Source organism: Vanellus vanellus (assembly GCF_965231255.1).
Source record: "Vanellus vanellus genome assembly, chromosome: 2".
Classification (NCBI taxonomy): Eukaryota; Metazoa; Chordata; class Aves; order Charadriiformes; family Charadriidae; genus Vanellus; species Vanellus vanellus.
Window position 1 is genome coordinate 4,712,661 of NC_138906.1, and position 18,639 is coordinate 4,731,299.

General features: G+C 41.7%; 1 protein-coding gene across 3 annotated transcripts in view; it reads right to left on the bottom strand.

Moving 5' to 3' along the window:
- ADCYAP1R1 (ADCYAP receptor type I) overlaps positions 1-18,639 on the bottom strand; it is a gene marked incomplete at both ends in the record, with an annotated part of 116,079 nt that overhangs the window by 83,256 nt on the left and 14,184 nt on the right. For all 3 annotated transcript variants that reach the window (XM_082480148.1, XM_082480149.1, XM_082480147.1), the window contains one exon: positions 8,045-8,150. In XM_082480148.1, coding sequence (XP_082336274.1) covers positions 8,045-8,150 — 106 coding nt within the window. The remainder of the gene's footprint in view (positions 1-8,044; positions 8,151-18,639) is intronic.

The window sequence follows — 18,639 nt, forward strand, 5'->3', positions numbered from 1 at the left end:
AAGGATTAGCTGTAAGGAAGAACCCACAGCTCTTCAGTGGTTACTTAGACTTAGTTGAGACTAGACAAATGAGGTGTTACTAAAATAGAGAGAGAAAAATCACACCCCTGGAGACAAAATAGTAAATAAAACCTGGTAGGATTTGGGGTTAAGACTCAGGACAGAGACTGAGGTATCCATACCTATCATATGTGCTGTACAAAATCCATGGTAGAATACTGTGCTGGTACCACATGATGCACCTATGGCCCTACACACTCCACCAATTTGCCATGGCTTAGCACTGTACTGTGGGTGGCCCGTGGACTGAAGGGAAAGGGGTAATATATTAAGGAAAGGTTATCTTGACACAGAGACACATAGGATTACCAAGGGTCCCATGTTCCCTAATGAAGAATGGTACAGAGAAGCCCAGTCTAATGGCAACCCAGCTAGATCTGGAAGCAAAAGCTGTAGCACAGCACCGCCCCACAGCAAATTATTTCTGCTCCCAGGAGTAATGTCTCAGCTGAGAGCTACAATGACATTACCGGCATTACTGTGTGCATCTTCATATTATGTCTAGGGTACAACCATAGAATCATAGAATGGTTTAGGTTGGAAAGGACCTTGAAGATCATCGAGTTCCAACACCCCTGCCATGGGCAGGGACACCTCCCACCAGCCCAGGTTGCTCCAAGCTCCGTCCAACCTGGCCTTGAACACCTCCAGGGATGGGGCAGCCACAGCTTCTCTGGGCAACCTGCGCCAGGGGCTCACCACCCTCAGAGTGAAAAATTTCTTCCTAATATCTAATCTAAATCTCCCCTCTTCCAATTTAAAGCCAGTCCCCCTCATCCTATCACTACATGCCCTTGTAAAAAGTCCCTCCCCATCTTTCCTGTAGGTCCCCTTTAGGTACTGGAAGGGGCTCTAAGGTCTCCCCGGAGCCTTCTCTTCTCCAGGCTGAACAACCCCAACTCTCTCAGCCTGTCCTCATAGGAGAGGTGCTCCAGCCCTCGGATCACCTTTGTGTCCCTCCTCTGGACACGGTCCATCAGGCCCATGTCTTTCCTGTGCTGGGGGCTCCAGAGCTGGATGCAGTACTCCAGGTGGGGTCTCACCAGAGCAGAGTAGAGAGGAAGAATCATCTCCCTGTGGATATGAGGTGATTCTACCCAATGTGGATGGGTTTTTACTCCCTGTTACCAGGAATTCTTCACCAGTAAAATTATTGTTACTATACTATTTTTCTTCCCAGGCAGACCATATATATAAGTATAGCTTGGCAGTGTATTATTGAAGGATGAGAAAGAAATATGTTGGAGGCTTTGCCTAGAAATAGGAACATACCGGTGTTTCACTCATTGGAGGTTTGTCCCGTCTCCAGCTGTGATTGGCAAAAAAAAAATAATTCTGTAGGTCATTCCAAAGCAGTTTGTCTGTGACACAGCACGGCGTCTTTCCCCTGCCACAGCTGATCCTGAACTTTTTCAATGACATTGCGCTTCCAGGCTTTCAGCTTCACTACTGTGACTGAGTTCACAGTAGGATCCCAACATCCCTTTTAGCTGCTGCTGCTCTATTTGAGAACAAGATTCTTTATAGCTTAAAGCTTGGTTTATGCCTGGATTGTGAAGGTTTCATTCATTCCAGTACTGCTGCGTTATTAGCGACAGATTTCATATCACCTAGCTTCAGACCTCCATAATGATGGCTTTAATAAGCAATGGAGAGAAACAGGCACTTGTCATACAATCTTCTCAACTTAAGATGGATGTTTAAAATAGGGAGATTTTAAGTCCTGTAAGTACTTGTAAGCGTAAGTGACTTCTAAGTACTTATTTTGGTCTATTCGGTATAAACACAGTCTAAATAACTAGCATTAATAAAGGCCTCTCTTTTCTCTACAACCACATTTAGGTGACATGAATCCATCCATTGTATCTCATGAACGGACTTCTAAAAAGTGTGTTTATAAAGTCAGAGACATTCAGCAAAGAGCTAAAGAATGAGTCAATGCTTGGAAAACAGAGATTAGTAGATTAGTGAAGCCCTTTTTCTTGTGTTTGCCTGAGAAAGAGTAAATCTTGATGACAACTTGGGTAGTGAGTGTTGCATGGGTGACTTGTTGAGATAGAGACCCCTACAGTATAGATGTCTGAAATGAGCACGGATCCTAACCGTGGTATCACATGGTCCCTAACTTCTACCTTCAAATTCTTGCTTGTTTCTACCATCTCTAACATAAGGTTAGTAGAAGACATTTTATGCCGTGTCACATGGACAAATCCATCAGGGCAAAAAAGTATTTTTGACCAAAGACAGATGTATTCAGGCAGATCAAAGCTATCTAGGTCTGTATCCTGGCTCAAAGGGGAGCCAAGTGAAAAACATTTAGGTGCAGAGACGTATTCTTGACTATAACCTCCCAACTGTAGGAACTCAATAGCTTTTAAAAGCTGAGTGTGAGAAGAACAACCCTAGTCCTATTGTTCTTGTGCACAGCTGCATCAATAAGGGAGACACACGCACACATACACAGGCACACAATGAAGCAATGTCTTCCCAGTGGTGTCAAGGGAAATAAGAGCAGATGATTAAAAGGCTCTGAAAGAACAGGAGGCTGGTGAGACACCCAATAAAAGTCTAAAACTACAAAACCCTGCTCCATCATCATATGAAGACAGAAACATTTTTCAAAGTCTGCTGTGATTTTCTCTCTCCCTGCATTACAACAATTACCTTCTAATTACCACCTCCTCCCCCCTTGGCACCCTTACCAGTTTCTTTCCTTTTGATTTACAGGGTAACTTGCTGACAGGATTCCTCTTAACTAAGATCATTGTAGGCATCACATCCCTGCAAATATTTATTTCATTTGAACTACTTGGCTTGCCTGGCAATACTACTGCCCTTCAGTGTTTTTCAGAGGAAGTACAGGAGGAATGGGACTAGCTAACTAGGATTACAAGTCGAAGATTAATTTGACAGTGAGTCGTGAACCACATAATCTCCAATTAGTCCTCATCACTTCTATTTCTATTCAAATTCTTGTGCTGTGTTCACTATAATCATGTCTCAAGTCATTCCAGACCAGTCCATTTTAGGCACTGAGAGAGCCACATTCAGGGAGAAATCCAGAACATCAAGTTCCAACAGTGGAAAGCAAGAACAGGCTGGTAAAAGTCTATCAGGCCAGCCTACAGATGGAGAAATATTCTATACTTCATTAGCAGGGGTGTTTCTATCATGAGATTTCTTCGAGTGGTGTATTTCCTGGCTGTGACCTGGTGCCCCCATGGACAGTATCAGACGCAACTGGTCAGTAGATCCCAGATCAAGGCAGACAAATGTGCAAGGCCCTTGGAGGCACAACTACACGAGATACAAGCGTGCCTGGAAGCAGAAGGCGGCTGGGATATTCTCTCTGTCAGTGCCTCCATGGGGCAAGTGTGAATGAGCAGGCTGTTGAACACCTGCCTGTATTTCGAGCTCACCACTCAAGGAAGCATTGATTGCAAAACCTGCTCACGCTAGATCTACTACAGTTAAGTATGTGGATGGTATGAAGGAGACACCTACATATCAAAACATCCCATAGTAAAAATCATGGTCCGTATTATTTTGGGTAATCCAGAGCTCTAACATGACCTAGTCAGTGTAACAGAGCCAGATGCTAAAGGTAGGATTTGTCGGATAAAATGTAGACATCTACAGCGTAAATATATATAGGTGAGATGGTCACCCTTACTTCCGTATATTTCCGCAGAGAAAAAAAGGACTCATCTAATCTCCTTTGAGGATGAAATGATGTATGTCTCAGGCTCTACTTATTAGAAATTCAGAGCTACAAAATGAGACGGGTGAATCGCTCATTTGTAGTGTAGATGAATTTGCAGGCATCAACACTTAATTAGATGAATCCCATGTTAAGTGTATATGACCCAGGAAACTGTCGTTCAGCATCTGAGTAACTCCTATGCCATTCCTTCCTAGCCGCGGGGCTGGGAACAGGTCAACAGTCTGGATGGGAAAAAATAAAAATGAAAAAGTGTGCATAGGGATCAGCAGTGAGCTTTATCAGTTCTTGTCAGGCAGAAAGTCCCCTGAGGACTGCTGACAGCTGGAAGAAGGTCCAACAGGAACTGAGGCAGCTCTGCACTAGAACAGGGAAAAAAACTCAAAGGGAGATTCAAAACAGTGATGTATTTCTTACATCTTACAGCTAAGAAATAGCCAGGCTCCACTGCCTGGAGAAGTTGTTGAGTATGAAGTAATCACTCCCCTCTTTTTTTTTTTTTTTCTTTTTTTTTTTCTTTTTTTTTTTTCTTTTTTTTTTTTCTTTTTTTTTTTTCTTGCATTTGGCTTTCGTTATTTCACTTCGTGGCTTTAATTTTGTCTCCAGAGCTAAGGAGTCAGATTCTGGGTCCTGCCGAGATTTCATTTTCTTCAAATTCTCTTTTTCATTCAGGCTGTAGGTGACGGTTGAACAGGGATGGACACACAGGGTCAGCACACGTTCCTTATTTCTTCTTATATAAAGCCTCCTGAAGAATTTAAAGCATTTAAGAGGAAGAAGCCATCATAAAACCCATAGAAAAGAAAAACGGAACAGAAATTCTCAAGGCAATCACTGTCTCCAAAGCATTATAGGCATTACAGAGCAGCAGAAGGAGGGGAAACAGTGCTGTGAAGAATAAAACAGTAATGAGCATAACATCTGGGCATGAGAGGCAGAGGGGAAGGGAAAAGGGAAAACACCAGAGCACTAATTCAGGGATGGATGCTTTCCACAATATAGTGCCAGCCTTGCTCTTCAAGACCCGTGGTTGCGGTTGCAGCATCTACGTTCTGCTTGTGTTGGACCTCACCCAGAGCAGCTCTGGGGAAGCATTTAGTTTATGTCTGTGTTCACAGACGCTGAACGCAGCAAGGGGGCAAAGCAAAGGCAGGAGAGTTGAACTACTGCAAAATGTAGGAACCCATAAGATGTTCTTCCTCTTTTGACTTCAAAGTGCAGTGTTTTCCCTGCAGTATTTTGAGGCAGGAGAAGTATCAGTGCAGAAGAAAAGGTTTCTAAACAAGAGCAGAGAACCTACTATTACCGTTGTTATTTTTTTTGCACCATGTGGGCTCCCTGGAGTAGGATTCGTGTTCTGTGACATTATTGTTCTAGATACTGTAGAAATACAGATCACAAAGACTGTTCATGTCCCAGACTCAAGTTGTATACATGATCATTTGACTTTGTGTCACCTGCAATAGAATGTGGACTTACCTCGCTTACAGAAGTTACTGTAGTACAGCTGATTTGGAGGACTTTTTATTTTTTTTTTAAGCCAGAGTAACCTGAACATGTGCCTACGGACTCTAAAACCTGACATTCCCATTTTATACCCTGCAGCCCCTCTGAGGAGAAATAAATCCTCTGAAAATTTATATATTGAATTGTTCTGTGGAAATTTGCATGCAGTAGTAATCAAAAGGGGGAAGAGGTAGTTTTATGCTTCTCCTTGCTCTTGAATAAACAGACCTTTACTCATCAGCCAGGAGGGATTTCTTCCTTCTTTCAGCTGTTTCTGACAAGCAAGGGAGTTATTTCCTATGTTTCTCTTTCTTTGAAGGGAAGCAAGCTAATAACATATTTCTCCACTACCTGACATCATTACTAAGTCTTACTGCTACAGAACAATAACAAAACCCAAATGTTGGGCAATTTTCACTTCTCCCAAGTGAAAAATAGGTTGTCTGCAGCAGGTGAAAATTGGGAGGAATCAACGCACTGCAAATCTGACTGCAGTTACTACTTCTTCAGGGAGTTTCGTAATGAAACTTCTCCAAATAGTGCGTGACAACTTATCCTAAAAGCCAGGCTCAGCTGTGGTGAATAGTGCTCCATTCCAGTAACAGACCGGGAGCAAAAGTGCTTTTGGAGAAAACAGATACTTGTGGTATCTACTCATATTCTGCGGAGTGTGAATTAAACCATGTGCGGAGTATCCTGTGTTGGTATCCTCTCCTTAGCAGGCAGCAATAAGGTGTCATTCAAAACAGAATAAGTAGTATCTCAATGACATAGAGCAAACAGTAAGAAGGTGGTAGAACTCTGTTGATGTCCCATCCTTTAAATATGGAGATAAGGCTTTGTTGGGAACGAGGGTGGCGGGATATACCTTGAAACAAGTATCGTGTAATGAAAGGTGAGCCTGGAAGGTCAAGATTTAACGGGAATAGAGTGGAGTCCTGGAGGTGAAACCAAATATATGTAAAACATGTCTACAATAATTTAAAAAATGTAGAAAGAAAGGGCAACAAACAGGATCCATGATGAAATAGCTTTCAAAAAAGAAATTGCCAGAATTCTTCACTGGAAAATAGATGTCTTTGAGGGGACGTGACTTCTTTACCCAAAGCCAGGTAAACATGGTGCCACGGGATGTGGTGAACAACTAAAAGATGCACAGTGTGCCTGGGAAAATCTTTACAGTGATTCCATACAAAAATATTGGGGGACCAGAATGAAGAGCAGCTGGGTTCTCTGCTGCTAAGCTGGTGCTTGAAAGGATTCAGTCCTTTCCTGCCTGCGTGGGTGACACTTTTTAATCACATTGAGATGAAAAAGCCTTTCCAATGGCTCTGGACCTCCTCTATCTCTGAGCTGTGCTCTTTGAATTCGGAACAGGCTGGGGGGGGATGGGACTTCCATCTGAATAGTCCCCCAAATACCAGGGTTATTCTGGATTTGAGTGATAAAGAAAAGACTAGCTGAAATAGTCTCTTTTGACCTAGAAAAATATGTGAATTCTTGAATCCAAATAATAGTTGTTTCATAATCATAAGAAGTAGGGCTCGTGGTCAGCTTGTGACATCATTCTGGGGTTAGGGGAGGAGAAAGTTGTTTTTTTTTTTTTTCCCTTTTGTCCTTACTTATGCCACTTCTGGTTCAGGGAAGAATTGGGAAGCTCTTCTGTAATGCACAAAGAGGGTCTCAAAAACACGCCCCTGGGGCTGAAATGACCTGCCTGAAGTACACGCTTTCCTCGATTCCTCCAAAGCACACAGGTCATTTGCCCAAAGCTGAGAAGCAGAACAAAAAATGAGCTTATGCATGAGATAAAGAGCAGGACTGTGATAGAAATAGTCCTAGCAGCTGAAATGCAGGAATGGCTTGCTTCAGAGGATGCTGTGGTGACACAGAGATCTGCATCCTGCTGTCCCTTCTTCTGGGCTAAAACGTGTGGCGAGGAAAAGGGGAGAGAAATCTCCCATTTTTTATCACACACTCAATGTGTTTTATCCCCTTTTCTCTGCAGTTTTACCAATTCCAGTCAGGGTAGAAGCAGTTTGGACAAGACTCGGGAAATAGACCCTGATTTCCAATTAGTTTCTTTGTCATTCTTTGCCCTTCTCTCATTGGTGTTGGCCATAGGCAGCTCCTGCTGCAGTCAGTGGGAAATGAGACAGGATATTAAACTATTAATATTTTCTTTGGTTGCTGCCTCAGTTTCTTATCTCAGCAATAGCACAAGTGTTCTTCATCAAGATTACAGTCAACGCAATGTTAATCCCTTGCAAAGGTCTTCAGATCATGTGAGAAAGAGGCACAAATTATTACTGAGCTGATGAAGGGGAATGAGCTGTTGCAGAAGAGACTGGTGATGCACTTAGTCTTATGTCAATAGCTATTGCCACCTGCACCAGCAGAAGACATAAACACTATCAAGGCCTTTCCAGGCACACTGTTTCTTTTTTCTTTCCTTTTTTTTTTTTTTTTTTTTTCTTCCACCCCCCGGTTTAATTTTGTAGATATATGTCACTGCATCACCTAAAGTACAGAAGCAAATTCCTGACCTGATAATAACCAGCAATTGTTCTGGTACGTCCCCGTTGATTGATTTTTTTGTCCTTATAATGTTTCTCTAAGATCATTCAGCTGCAGTGATTGCACCTCTTACCGTAAGCTGTTTGCATTGACATTGCTGAAAAACCCCCGCAGACACGATAGGAAAGGTTTAGAAACCATCAGCTCAATGTACGTGATCTATCCCCAGCTGAAACTCACCTGGAGAAGAGTCATTGAGAGGGTTCAGGGCAGCTGCCCTCCGTATCTTCTCCAGACATGTCTCTTGCTCCTTTTTAATGATGCAGTTGGAATGGGTTGCCATAACCTGAAATGTGGGGAAAAAATGTGGGGAAAGAACAATTACAAATTTAAAATAGCTAGTGAGTTTATCAGGAAACATCAGTAAGTTTTGAGGTCCTGTTTCAAAAGCTAAAAGAAATAAAAACATCTTTGGAAGATGAGAGAAAATTAAAACAAACTTTTCTTTTTTTCTTGCTATTTTTTTGTCTTTTTTTTTTTTCCTTTTCCTTACAGGAGGCTTAAAGTCAAACTATAGAATTATAATTCTCATAGATTTTGGGGGGAGTTTATGTTGCCCTGTCAAAGTGTAATTTCTAACTTTTTTTTTTTTTATTCCTTTCCTTATATAAACATGACGCAAAGGTACCTCTAATTAAAGAATTAATTTAAAGAGGAATCAGAAATTCAGAAATCAATTGAGCCTAACTTTGATCTTCCAACTGTTTCTTATGAGTCTTGCACAATCCATTAACCTCACTCAGGACTCAAAACTAAATTAAAAGCTCTTTCTCTTAGTCTTTCACCCTGTCCATTCCTTAATGTTTCCTTCTTTATTCCCAGTGAATAAAAGTCTGCTTTCTTGCCAAGAAAAAGAATGCAATGCCAATTAAACTGAGATGACTTGATCCAAATCTTTTTTTCCTTTTTTTTTTTTCTAACTTTAAGGCTCTAAGCCCACTGCAAGAAAAAATAAAAAAAGGAAAATAGAAAAAAAGGAGATAAATGAGTCTGTAACAGGAACATTGCAGCCAACAGAATATAGGCAATCCCAAAGCAGCAACAAAGTAAGAATGGGACCCATTCCCAGAAATCAATACAAGATTTCATTCCTGTGGTATAAAGTGGTCAGGGTATATCAATTCAGGGGAAATACAATAATAGAAACTCAGGTTTAATTAGATCATTTTATAGGGGCACTGCTAAGGTTCAAATCACGCTGTGTGGAAAGCACCGTGAAAATCACTGCACTGGTTGAAGATGGGGTAGGTCACCCTGGTTCTCTGCAAGCAATTTTGCTCTTTCACATTTGCCATCCCATCTCCTTCACTCTTGGCGATGGAGCACTACAGAGGAAGCAGGATGTACCTGCAAAGTCGTCTGTTTTCCCTTACCTGCTAAGTAAGAACAAGCAAATAGGGAAAGCAATACCTGAATTCAATCTGCTTCAGTTTATTTTTGGAGCCCCAGCTTCACCGGTCAACTCCTTCCCTCACATCCCAATAGAGGGAATGGAGTGAACAGTTTGGGTCGCTAATGCATCGAACTACCACCACACACTCAGTACACACTTACAGCAAATCCCAAGGCACGCGTAATCCTAGTTTGGTGGTGCTTTTGCGTGTGCTGGGAGGCATGGAGCCTTTTGCACGCTTTTGACCCTGTAACAGTTAGAAGCCACCACCCCTATTTCAAAGACAGAGAGGGTTTCCTAATGCCCCTCTACTGGAAAGCGTTACTCACCATTTGTAGGAACTGTTAACGCTAACACAGTTTCATCTCCAAGATCCCAGTAATAAATTTCAGCTATTTTCCCCGTGGGATATACCAGGCATAACCATATTAAATTTGTTTATCTTCAAAACAAACACTTTTCTGTTCTAAGGGCTCCCCAAGGTCCTGGAAAATATATATTGTCACAGATCTCTGGGATCTCCCAAGAACATAAGGGCTTTTGCTACATCATCCCCTAAACCTCGCCAAAGACTGGGAAAATTGCATTGGCTGACATTCAAGTTCTTAGAATATCTTTTAAAAAGATAAAAGGGAAATAGGAAGTAAATAAGGCTTCTGCTGCTCATACTGGTTTACTCTCCACAGTTGCCCTGCCCAGGCCTGAAAACAGAGTCCAGGGGTTGTCTCAGTACATGAACGTGGCAGTTTCTATACAGTTCAGTATATGCAGATTAGAAAAGCTGTATAATAATAATAATAATAAAAAAAATATAGTTACAATATATATTGTCGACACAAGCAGAATACAAATAAGCAAAAGGAAATGTTATCCTGCAGAACCCCTTTCATCTTGATATTGTGGATGTTAAATGTTAGAGGAGTTCAAAACATATATATATATATATGTGTATCTATGTATGCAAAGTCCATCAAAGGATACTAAACACTAAGAAACCCACCATGCCCAACTTTTGATATCCTATGAGGTAACCCTAGACCTTTGAGAAGGTGGTTTAGGTTCAATCTATAGTCAAAGGACAAAACAACGTGATATATCCTTATTTTCGTTGTCTTCTTTAGTAGAGGTTAAATCAAAGCCACGACTGATTATAAAGAAAGCCTGAGGTTAAAAGCTCAGATTTTATTGTTTTCCTCGCGGGGAGGCACATCAAGTGAGACGTATCTGACTAAACTGACTAAATTTAGCCAATTTATCTGAGTAAGTCCGGCTCAGGAGGAATGTGAAATGCAGACAGCTGGGCACAGAGAGAAGGCTACTGGGATGTGCCTCACCCGTCCCTGTGGCCTTCCTTACTCTTTCACTATTGGCAGGATGCTTTGACGTGACTTCCCATAACCATCATTATGCCATTTTGCTGCACTCTTCATCAACAGATTTTTTTTAAAAAAATGAATATTGGGGAACCCAGAAACTGAGATAGAAAACAAAGAAAGGGAGGAAACAGTAACCTCAGTGCCAGATGAGAGAAGAGAAGCTGCCTGTCAATTAGCAATGCCGTATCTGAGAAAATAAAACCAGATTTGGATTGTTTAAAACAAAGGGTTTCTCTGTTGAATGCAGAGATGCATTAACGTTATCATGTTTTCCTGAAAGGATCCACATGTTTCACGTTTCTCCATTAACTACGCACTGGTAGAGCCTTTAATCTGTCGAGTCAGTCTTTAAGAACTGAACGGCAGAGCACAATTCAAATGGAAGTGTAAGCTGGAACTCCATGGCCTCCTGATTTCATTTCTTTTGCCTCAAGGACATTTGCAATTTCCTGAGTTCAGTAGAGACGGTCTGGTTTCAGTTTCCCGGAAGATATCAGTGATATGTGCAGTTAAAGAACATTCTGACACATGCTAGAAAAATCAAGAAGGCAAGAAACCAAATGCATGACATTAATTCTTCTTAAAAAATTTATTACTCGCAATGGAGTGAAGGAGTTTGACTCACATCAGTTTTGAAAAGGCATGTATTTGTATAGATATGAAGACAGTAAATACAGTCAATGTTTGTTTAATTTTGAGAAAACATAAAAAGACCAAAGCAGCTGCCTACGACAAGCTATGCAACAAATTGAGAGCTTTCATATTTCTTCATTTGTTTTTATTAAGGTGGCCATCACAGAGATAAAGCAGCATGTGCTCTGTGTAACTTGTAGTATTTAACTCTTTGTTGTTCCCTTGACATTATGGTAATATTAACAGCAATCACGTTATTATGCTACAACCTACGTATATTCTCTCACACGTACTCTCCAGGTGCTGCTTTATTGTGAGCCGTTCCGTTAAGAAAGCCATTGTTAGTACATAAACCTGAGCGGAGAACCAGTTGAACACATTTGTGCTGTGTCTGGACCTGCCCTTAGCTATATGTGTAAATCAATTAGCAAATTTTAGAGTCATGTGCTTAAGCAAGACATTACTTAAACCTATGGATGCTCCAGGGAAGGAACCACATGGGGGGAATTGTGCAGACCAGAAGGGTACCAAACACTTCCCTGCTCATGGAAATAAACACTTGTTGCTGGATCATTCCAGATGGAAATTTAAATAAGCTCTCTTTCTTCTTGTTTTGGTTCAAGTATATCAAGTGCTGGGAGAAAGGCGAGGTGAAGGTAACCACAAGAGCAACTTCTTCCTTTCCCAAAGATTTCTATTCTGGAAAGGCAACAAAGCACAAAGCAAGGCTGGGAGCGGGCAGCTGAGAGAGCAGGACTGGACCGCATTAAGAAGATGCTTCCTAACGGCTTGTGCTAAGGAACAAGGGATATGAATTTAAACTGGACACCACGCTTAGGTATCTGCCCTAACTTATACGCTGTGTATACAACATGGACGTACAGCTATCCCCAAAGTGAGTAGGTGAGAAGTCTAAGCACAGATGTCTAGACCATTTGATGTGCCTTAGGGTATCTCGCTTGACCTCCAGTTGCTGTTGGCTGCGTGCGCCTTTATGTTTGCCTTTTGTCAGGATATTTTGGACACCGTAGGGTATCTCCAAAGGCAAAAGATATTTATGTTTCGGCACTTGAATCATTTCCTCAGTGGTATCGAGGCCTTCTCAAAGGAAAATCAGGATGTTCTCTATGAATGGGACATTATCCTTGGGTTCATAGTCACTGATAAAGACTTGAGCAGAGGAGAGGTAGTTGGGTGGTGGAAGGATCTGGAAATTTTTTAACACATCAAAGCCAGGCACCGAAAAAGGTGTCGGTGTTATCCAGACTAATCATCCTGTAGGCCAACAGCGCAGAACGTTCTAGTTGAGAAACCCAAAGTGTCTTTGACCACATACCGTCATTCAAAAAAATACTGTTCTCCTCATTTTACTCACGGTCATAATATTCACAATTGCTTTAAAATGTGATTTCACTACACAAGTCAGTAGATCTATAGAAATGAGAAAAGTCACCAGTATTCTTGAGAAACTCCAGGATCAGAAAATATGCCTTGAAGTCATAGCAAAGATGTAATAGTGAACTGTGTGATTCGTTTGGTATTTTCATTTCTACAAAGCCCTGATCAAATAGAGCAATTCAGTACCATTGGCTGTTCTTTCCTTTTCTGCATTTCTGTATTACGCCTGTAAAGCCCTCATTCTTTTTTTTGCAAAAGGAAAGAGAATATTTCCACTCCATTCAGGATATGTTATATTGGGCACCATGACAATAAGGAGAGGGATAAAGAAATACAGATTAAGAAAAGCAAAGAAACAACAACAAAAAACTGTCATTAGATTCCTCATGGACAGTGTTTTACATCAACAGAGAGATGAAATAGAGTCTCACCTTTAGTCTGTGCTGTCTCTAATGCAAGAGAGGAGTTTAATCCACCAGGTATATTAGATCATTCACTTCATACTGAACTACACTTTTTACTAATTCTATTATGATGTTCAGTTTTAAAAAGTGGTCTTAAAAAAAAGATACATTATTATGTGAGCATTGCTGAAAGAAGCTAACTTTGTCATGGAAACAACATTACTAGATTTAATCCCTGTTCTTATCAAGCAACGATTCAACTGGTCAAAACAGCTGCAAAACATTGTGTTAAAAATAGACGTTTGGGAAGGAGCTCTGAATATCTGGATTTTTTCAGAACTGATTTACATAATTACCGGTACCCACAACAATGGCTTGGGAGTTGAACAAATTGTCGTCTCTGGGAAGGCCTTATGATGTTACCTGACTGCATTTTTGTCTCCCTGTGTAAATGGCACCCAAACTACTGTAATTTCAAAACAGTTTAGACAAAATAAAAGGGTAAAGCGATTAGAAACTTCTCCAAACCAAGCCACAACTGTACAATCTGCAGCATAGTTTCAATGCCTTGCTTTAAGCAAATTGTGCACTAAAAAAAAAACAACATCAACACAGCACACTGCCAAAAAAAGGCATTGATCCCTTTCAAACCGGCTTACATGAATTTAAGATACGGTTACCTTCTAACACTGATGGCTCCTGGAGAGATGCACGTCTCACTGCAGATTAGAAAATAGCAGCAGCATAATCAACATTTCCCTCGCTCAGTGGATACCTTCTGAAGTGGTAACTCTGGACAAAAGATGTGTTATGCAACGTGGGGTAAACCTATTTTTGAGTTTGCCTTAACTGGCTTTTTATCTGGGAGATCAGTTGAAAAATCTCTCTTTGAGCGTGGTGAGGCGTTCTCAGTACAGCTGGTGACTTTCCCAGGAACTGACATCCTGAGCTAAACCAAAGTGTACCTTTATACTATCTCTGATAGAAGGCAATACCAAACACCGGTTTTCGAAGCCTTGTACTGGTGGGACGCAACCGCTCATTGGAAAAGCGTTTAAAAATCTTACTAGACGTAATGTCCTTGAGGTGAAACTAAAGGTGCAGTAGCTCTTTCTGATTGCTGATTGTATTACGTAAAATGCCTTTCTCTGGTTGTTCCTGAGACTTTCTCCCCCAAAGATAAAACTGCTAGAAGTACAACCCCCAGTAACGCATGCTAGATGTCTTCCTCCTTCATTCCTCAGAGGTCATCCTAGGCCTGAAAAGCTGACAGACTCCTGCCAACACTGCAACTCCCACTTATTTTCAAAAGTGTTCAAGAGCAATGGGATTTAAGCATCCAAATCAGGGTCTACCCCCTTACAAATCTGACTGAAACTTCATGGGAAGATTCTCACCCCTCTGAGAATTTTTAGTTGGGGCAAAAGTTGGTTGTGTGGCCCCACCGCAGGACATCAGTGGTGTAGGGCTTGCAGAGTTCACCACCAATTGCTTTCAAGGATACTCTCCAATTCTTGACACAGGCTGTTCACTGTTATCCTGACACATGCCACAATGAAGAGCCTGGCTCTTTCTTCTTGATGGTCTCCTTGTAGGAACTGTAAGGCTGCTACTAGGTTGCCCCGAAAGCCTCTCTCCTTCCATCAGCTAAACAAGCCCATTTTCCTCATCCTCTTCTCACAGGCTCTCTTGGTGTCCCTCCTCTGACCTTGTTCCAGTTGATTGACATCTTTAGTATGCCGAGGAGCCTAAAACTGGATGTAGTATCCTAGAAGTGTTCCAGCAGGTGCTGACTAGAAGGGTGTGATCATTTCCCTGGATCTGCTGGCTATGGTCTTGCTAATACAGCCCAGCACACTGTCGGATTTAATCTGCTTTCATCAGGACCTGTGTCACGTATGCAGAGTCAAGGCTATCAAGTATCTTAGAGTGGTTTATCACACTGAAAAACTCTTGGTGAGTTTCACTGATAGAAGGTTGAGGGAATCTGTGCTAGCGTAAGACTTCTCTCACTGCGGGGACTTTGGAAAACAGAGAAGCTTTCAGGAGTTCTGCATTTGTCGTGCTGCCGGATGCCACATTCATTTGCAAAGCAAGTTCTTGTTATTACTCGTTGTTATTATTTGCCCATTTATACCTCATTACATTTAAAGAAAACCCTGAAGAGAAAAGATCTTAGGCAGGAAATTTGTTTTGTGCAGGCTCCCAGCAAGTTCAATAGAAACCCCGTCTGAGTCACACTTGGAACAGAAATGCGTGATGAACAGCTACAGGAGGCTACAGCAACACTTTCTCCACACACGCACACATATACCCTACCCAAGGGGGAAAGCTTTAATTAATCTGCTAATTAAATGAAAGCTATTTGCCCTCAACTATCACACACATTCCTCCCTTTCACTCCTCCCCAGCAAGCGCGTCGTGCTGCAGCTCTCACTCTAATATTCCCCAAAGGGGCTTCAGGACTGGGGAGAATACTGAAGAACGGAGGCAAAGAGCTCATTACAACAGTGGTAATGGGAAGTACTCAAGCTCATTCTCAATTTACCTCCTTCTCCTTTCACTGGTAAAAGACATTGGTTTAGATACTGTGCCAAAGTGGAGGGAAAAAAAAAAAAACAACAAAAAAACAACCACCCGCAACCAAAAAAACCCACTCAAATCCCACAAAGAATCAAATCTCTGCACAAAAGACTGTGTGTAGAGTAACTTTCTCGACAAACGCTTCCTCCTTCCCAGCTCTGGAGAGTTTCACCACTGTTTCACTGTAAAAAACTCAAGGAGGGGAATAAAGTACGTATTCATGAAGGAGGGAGCAGGCTGAATGGTGTGTCAGAGCCCCAACGCAGTGAGAGGAGCCAATGTGGACCTGAGCGGAGGGCATTAGGAAGGAAGAGGGGCAGTGCAGGAAAACTTCCTAATGATGACCACTGAGGCCATACACAGAAAAAAACACCACCACCACCACAAAATTACCATTTTTAAGAGGAAGAAACGAGTCATCTTAAGAGGCATTTATGACCAGACTGGATTGTCCCTGGGCTGTAGACATTGCCGGGCAGGAAAGTGCCGCAATGGCTGTAAGGAAATTGCTGGCAAAGCCACGGCGCATGAGCTGCCTTGTTCCTCTGACGTCTCGGCTTATGAATGTGAAGATGTATGATGTAGCTGTGCTTTCCCATGCATTGGCCACGCTCACAGCCATTTAACATTGATACAAATACAAAATATGACATCAAATGTTGCACTGGTAGGTTGAGGAACCCAGGTGTCATTCAAGCAATCCAGTTCAGGGGTAAGGAAAGTTTGTGCTCTGCTTAAAGATGTTGGTATGCAATATTTCACTATTTTGGAATCAAATTTTAAAAAAAGTAATGCAATCTATGGAAACTGCTTGGGGGCGTGTGGAGGTTTGCGGGGGGAAGGGAGGTGGAAGTCCAGATCTATGAACATATTCCTGTAGGATAACAAAAGATATTGAAAGTACTGAGTTTTCCATGTGATAGAAAATTCCAAAATTTGCCTGTATAAAATTATTAACCACTGTAATCTTTCAGTCTGGGTTTATACCACAGAAAATGGTACTGAAGCTACTTTTATTAGGTTACCTAATGAAATAGGGTTCCTATTATGATTGTCTGCCTAATGATGGATACTTTATCTCTATATTTAGGACTGTGCTGCTGAAAAACATCAGTAGACAATCCTCTCACAGCCAGATAATGGTATGGACACTGAGTGTTGGTCAATATTTAAGGCCTAAGTTCTCTGGGTGAAAAACATGCTATGGAGAGAGACTTGCAGTGTCAGGGTTTGTTTCTTGTTCGTAGCAAAAATGAGAGCCCAAGGTGACTTGTGGAGCTGTAGATATTGCACTAATGAATCCCATTCCCACCCTGCTTCTTGGATACGGTTATCTGTGCATTGCGTTTCCACCTTAAGCACCCAAGATTTTGTAGGCCAGCAGAAGTATCGCACTGTCATTGGGCACATGATTTAATCACGGCCAATCACCAGTCTTTAAATACGTGGCAAGAGCTTTTCAACAGCTACGTTTAAATGTAATTCTCAGAAAACATAATCTCTGGTGATGTGCCGTTATATCACGATAGTGATTAGCTAAGTTCTGGGTAGACAAATCATCGCAAAGGGGCGATCAGTTCCACCAACACAATTCCCTCCACTGATGCAGCAGACAGTATTTGGTACGTTTGTGATTCATAGTAATTTAGCCACATGCAACATCTCTGCCTTGGGCATTCGTAAGTTGAAAAATTATACCTGTTTAAAGACTCCTTAGACATCACTGAATGGGAATCTGAATGAAGCCACATTACCTGCTGTATAGTATTTAGCTCGTTAAAGTAAAGGAGTCGGCTCCTCAACTAATGTATATTGACAAAGAATAACTTACAGTTGGAGCCTTGGCCTTTTTCTTTCACTCTATAACCTATATTTTCAGAACTTGAGAACGTGCAGCTCTGAACTAGGACCATGCCTTGTGGTTCGAATGAAGTTAAGATGTGCCCCACTCAAGAACATGCAGTGAACAGGTGACAGAGTACATTTTCAGACCTCAGTTGCCCATTCCTGATATTTCAAAGGCACAATAAAAACATATTTCTTTCATATACGCCATAAAAGACAAGCACATGCCCAGACTCACTATCAGCAGGGACCCACGTATTAGCCACGTTAGAACCACAATAGGCAGACAGCAGTAATTGACTTTTTCACAGGAGCTTAAGAGATACAGAAACACAATCACACCCAGTTCCTTTCTTCAGTCCCAAGGGTTGAACTCTAGAACATCTCAGATGAGGTGTGACACGTACCGGGATTTTCTTTTTACACACTATGAAAAATCCAGACCCACCAATGTAAATTCGTTTCCTGAGGAACTGAGAACAGCAGCTATATGGAGGGAGCAGAGATAGGAACCAGCGGTGCGTGACAAAATATCCAGTCCCCATCACGCACTGGGCAGAATATTCAGCAATGCCACCTACCAACAGTGGGGCAACTATAGCCTTCTTACAGCCCAGTAAATCTTCCCCAACCCTGAACACTCCTGCTTTTTAATTTTTTTTTTTTTTTTTTTTTTTTTTGCCATTGCTGTGGGATAGGATCCCCAAAAGTAGAGACAGTGTTTTGGAAGGGTAACACACTGTATAAAAAGTTTGGGCTGCCATGGAACGATACATTTGAGACCATTCCTAGCTACAGGTGTGTTAGACATACAGCTCCCTCTTTCTCCTTCCTGAAGTTTCCTCTTTTTTTTTTTGGGGGGGGGGGGGAGGGAGGGGAACATTTTATGTGCTTATATTGTTATTTACCAGTTGCTGTATCAAGAATACTTTGTCATTATAAACCCTAACTCAAAATTCTTACGACCCATGATGTAAGAATGCTACCTTCTCTGGCAAAAAGTGGGATTCCTGTCCCTGCAGGACTCCTTATCCGAATGCTTTGCTTCGTTTGGTGCGAGGACAGCAAAACTGCACAGGGACTGCCCATGAGACCGTTACGTGGGTAGGAGACAGGTGGGACCCAGAACCTCATCCGCTAATG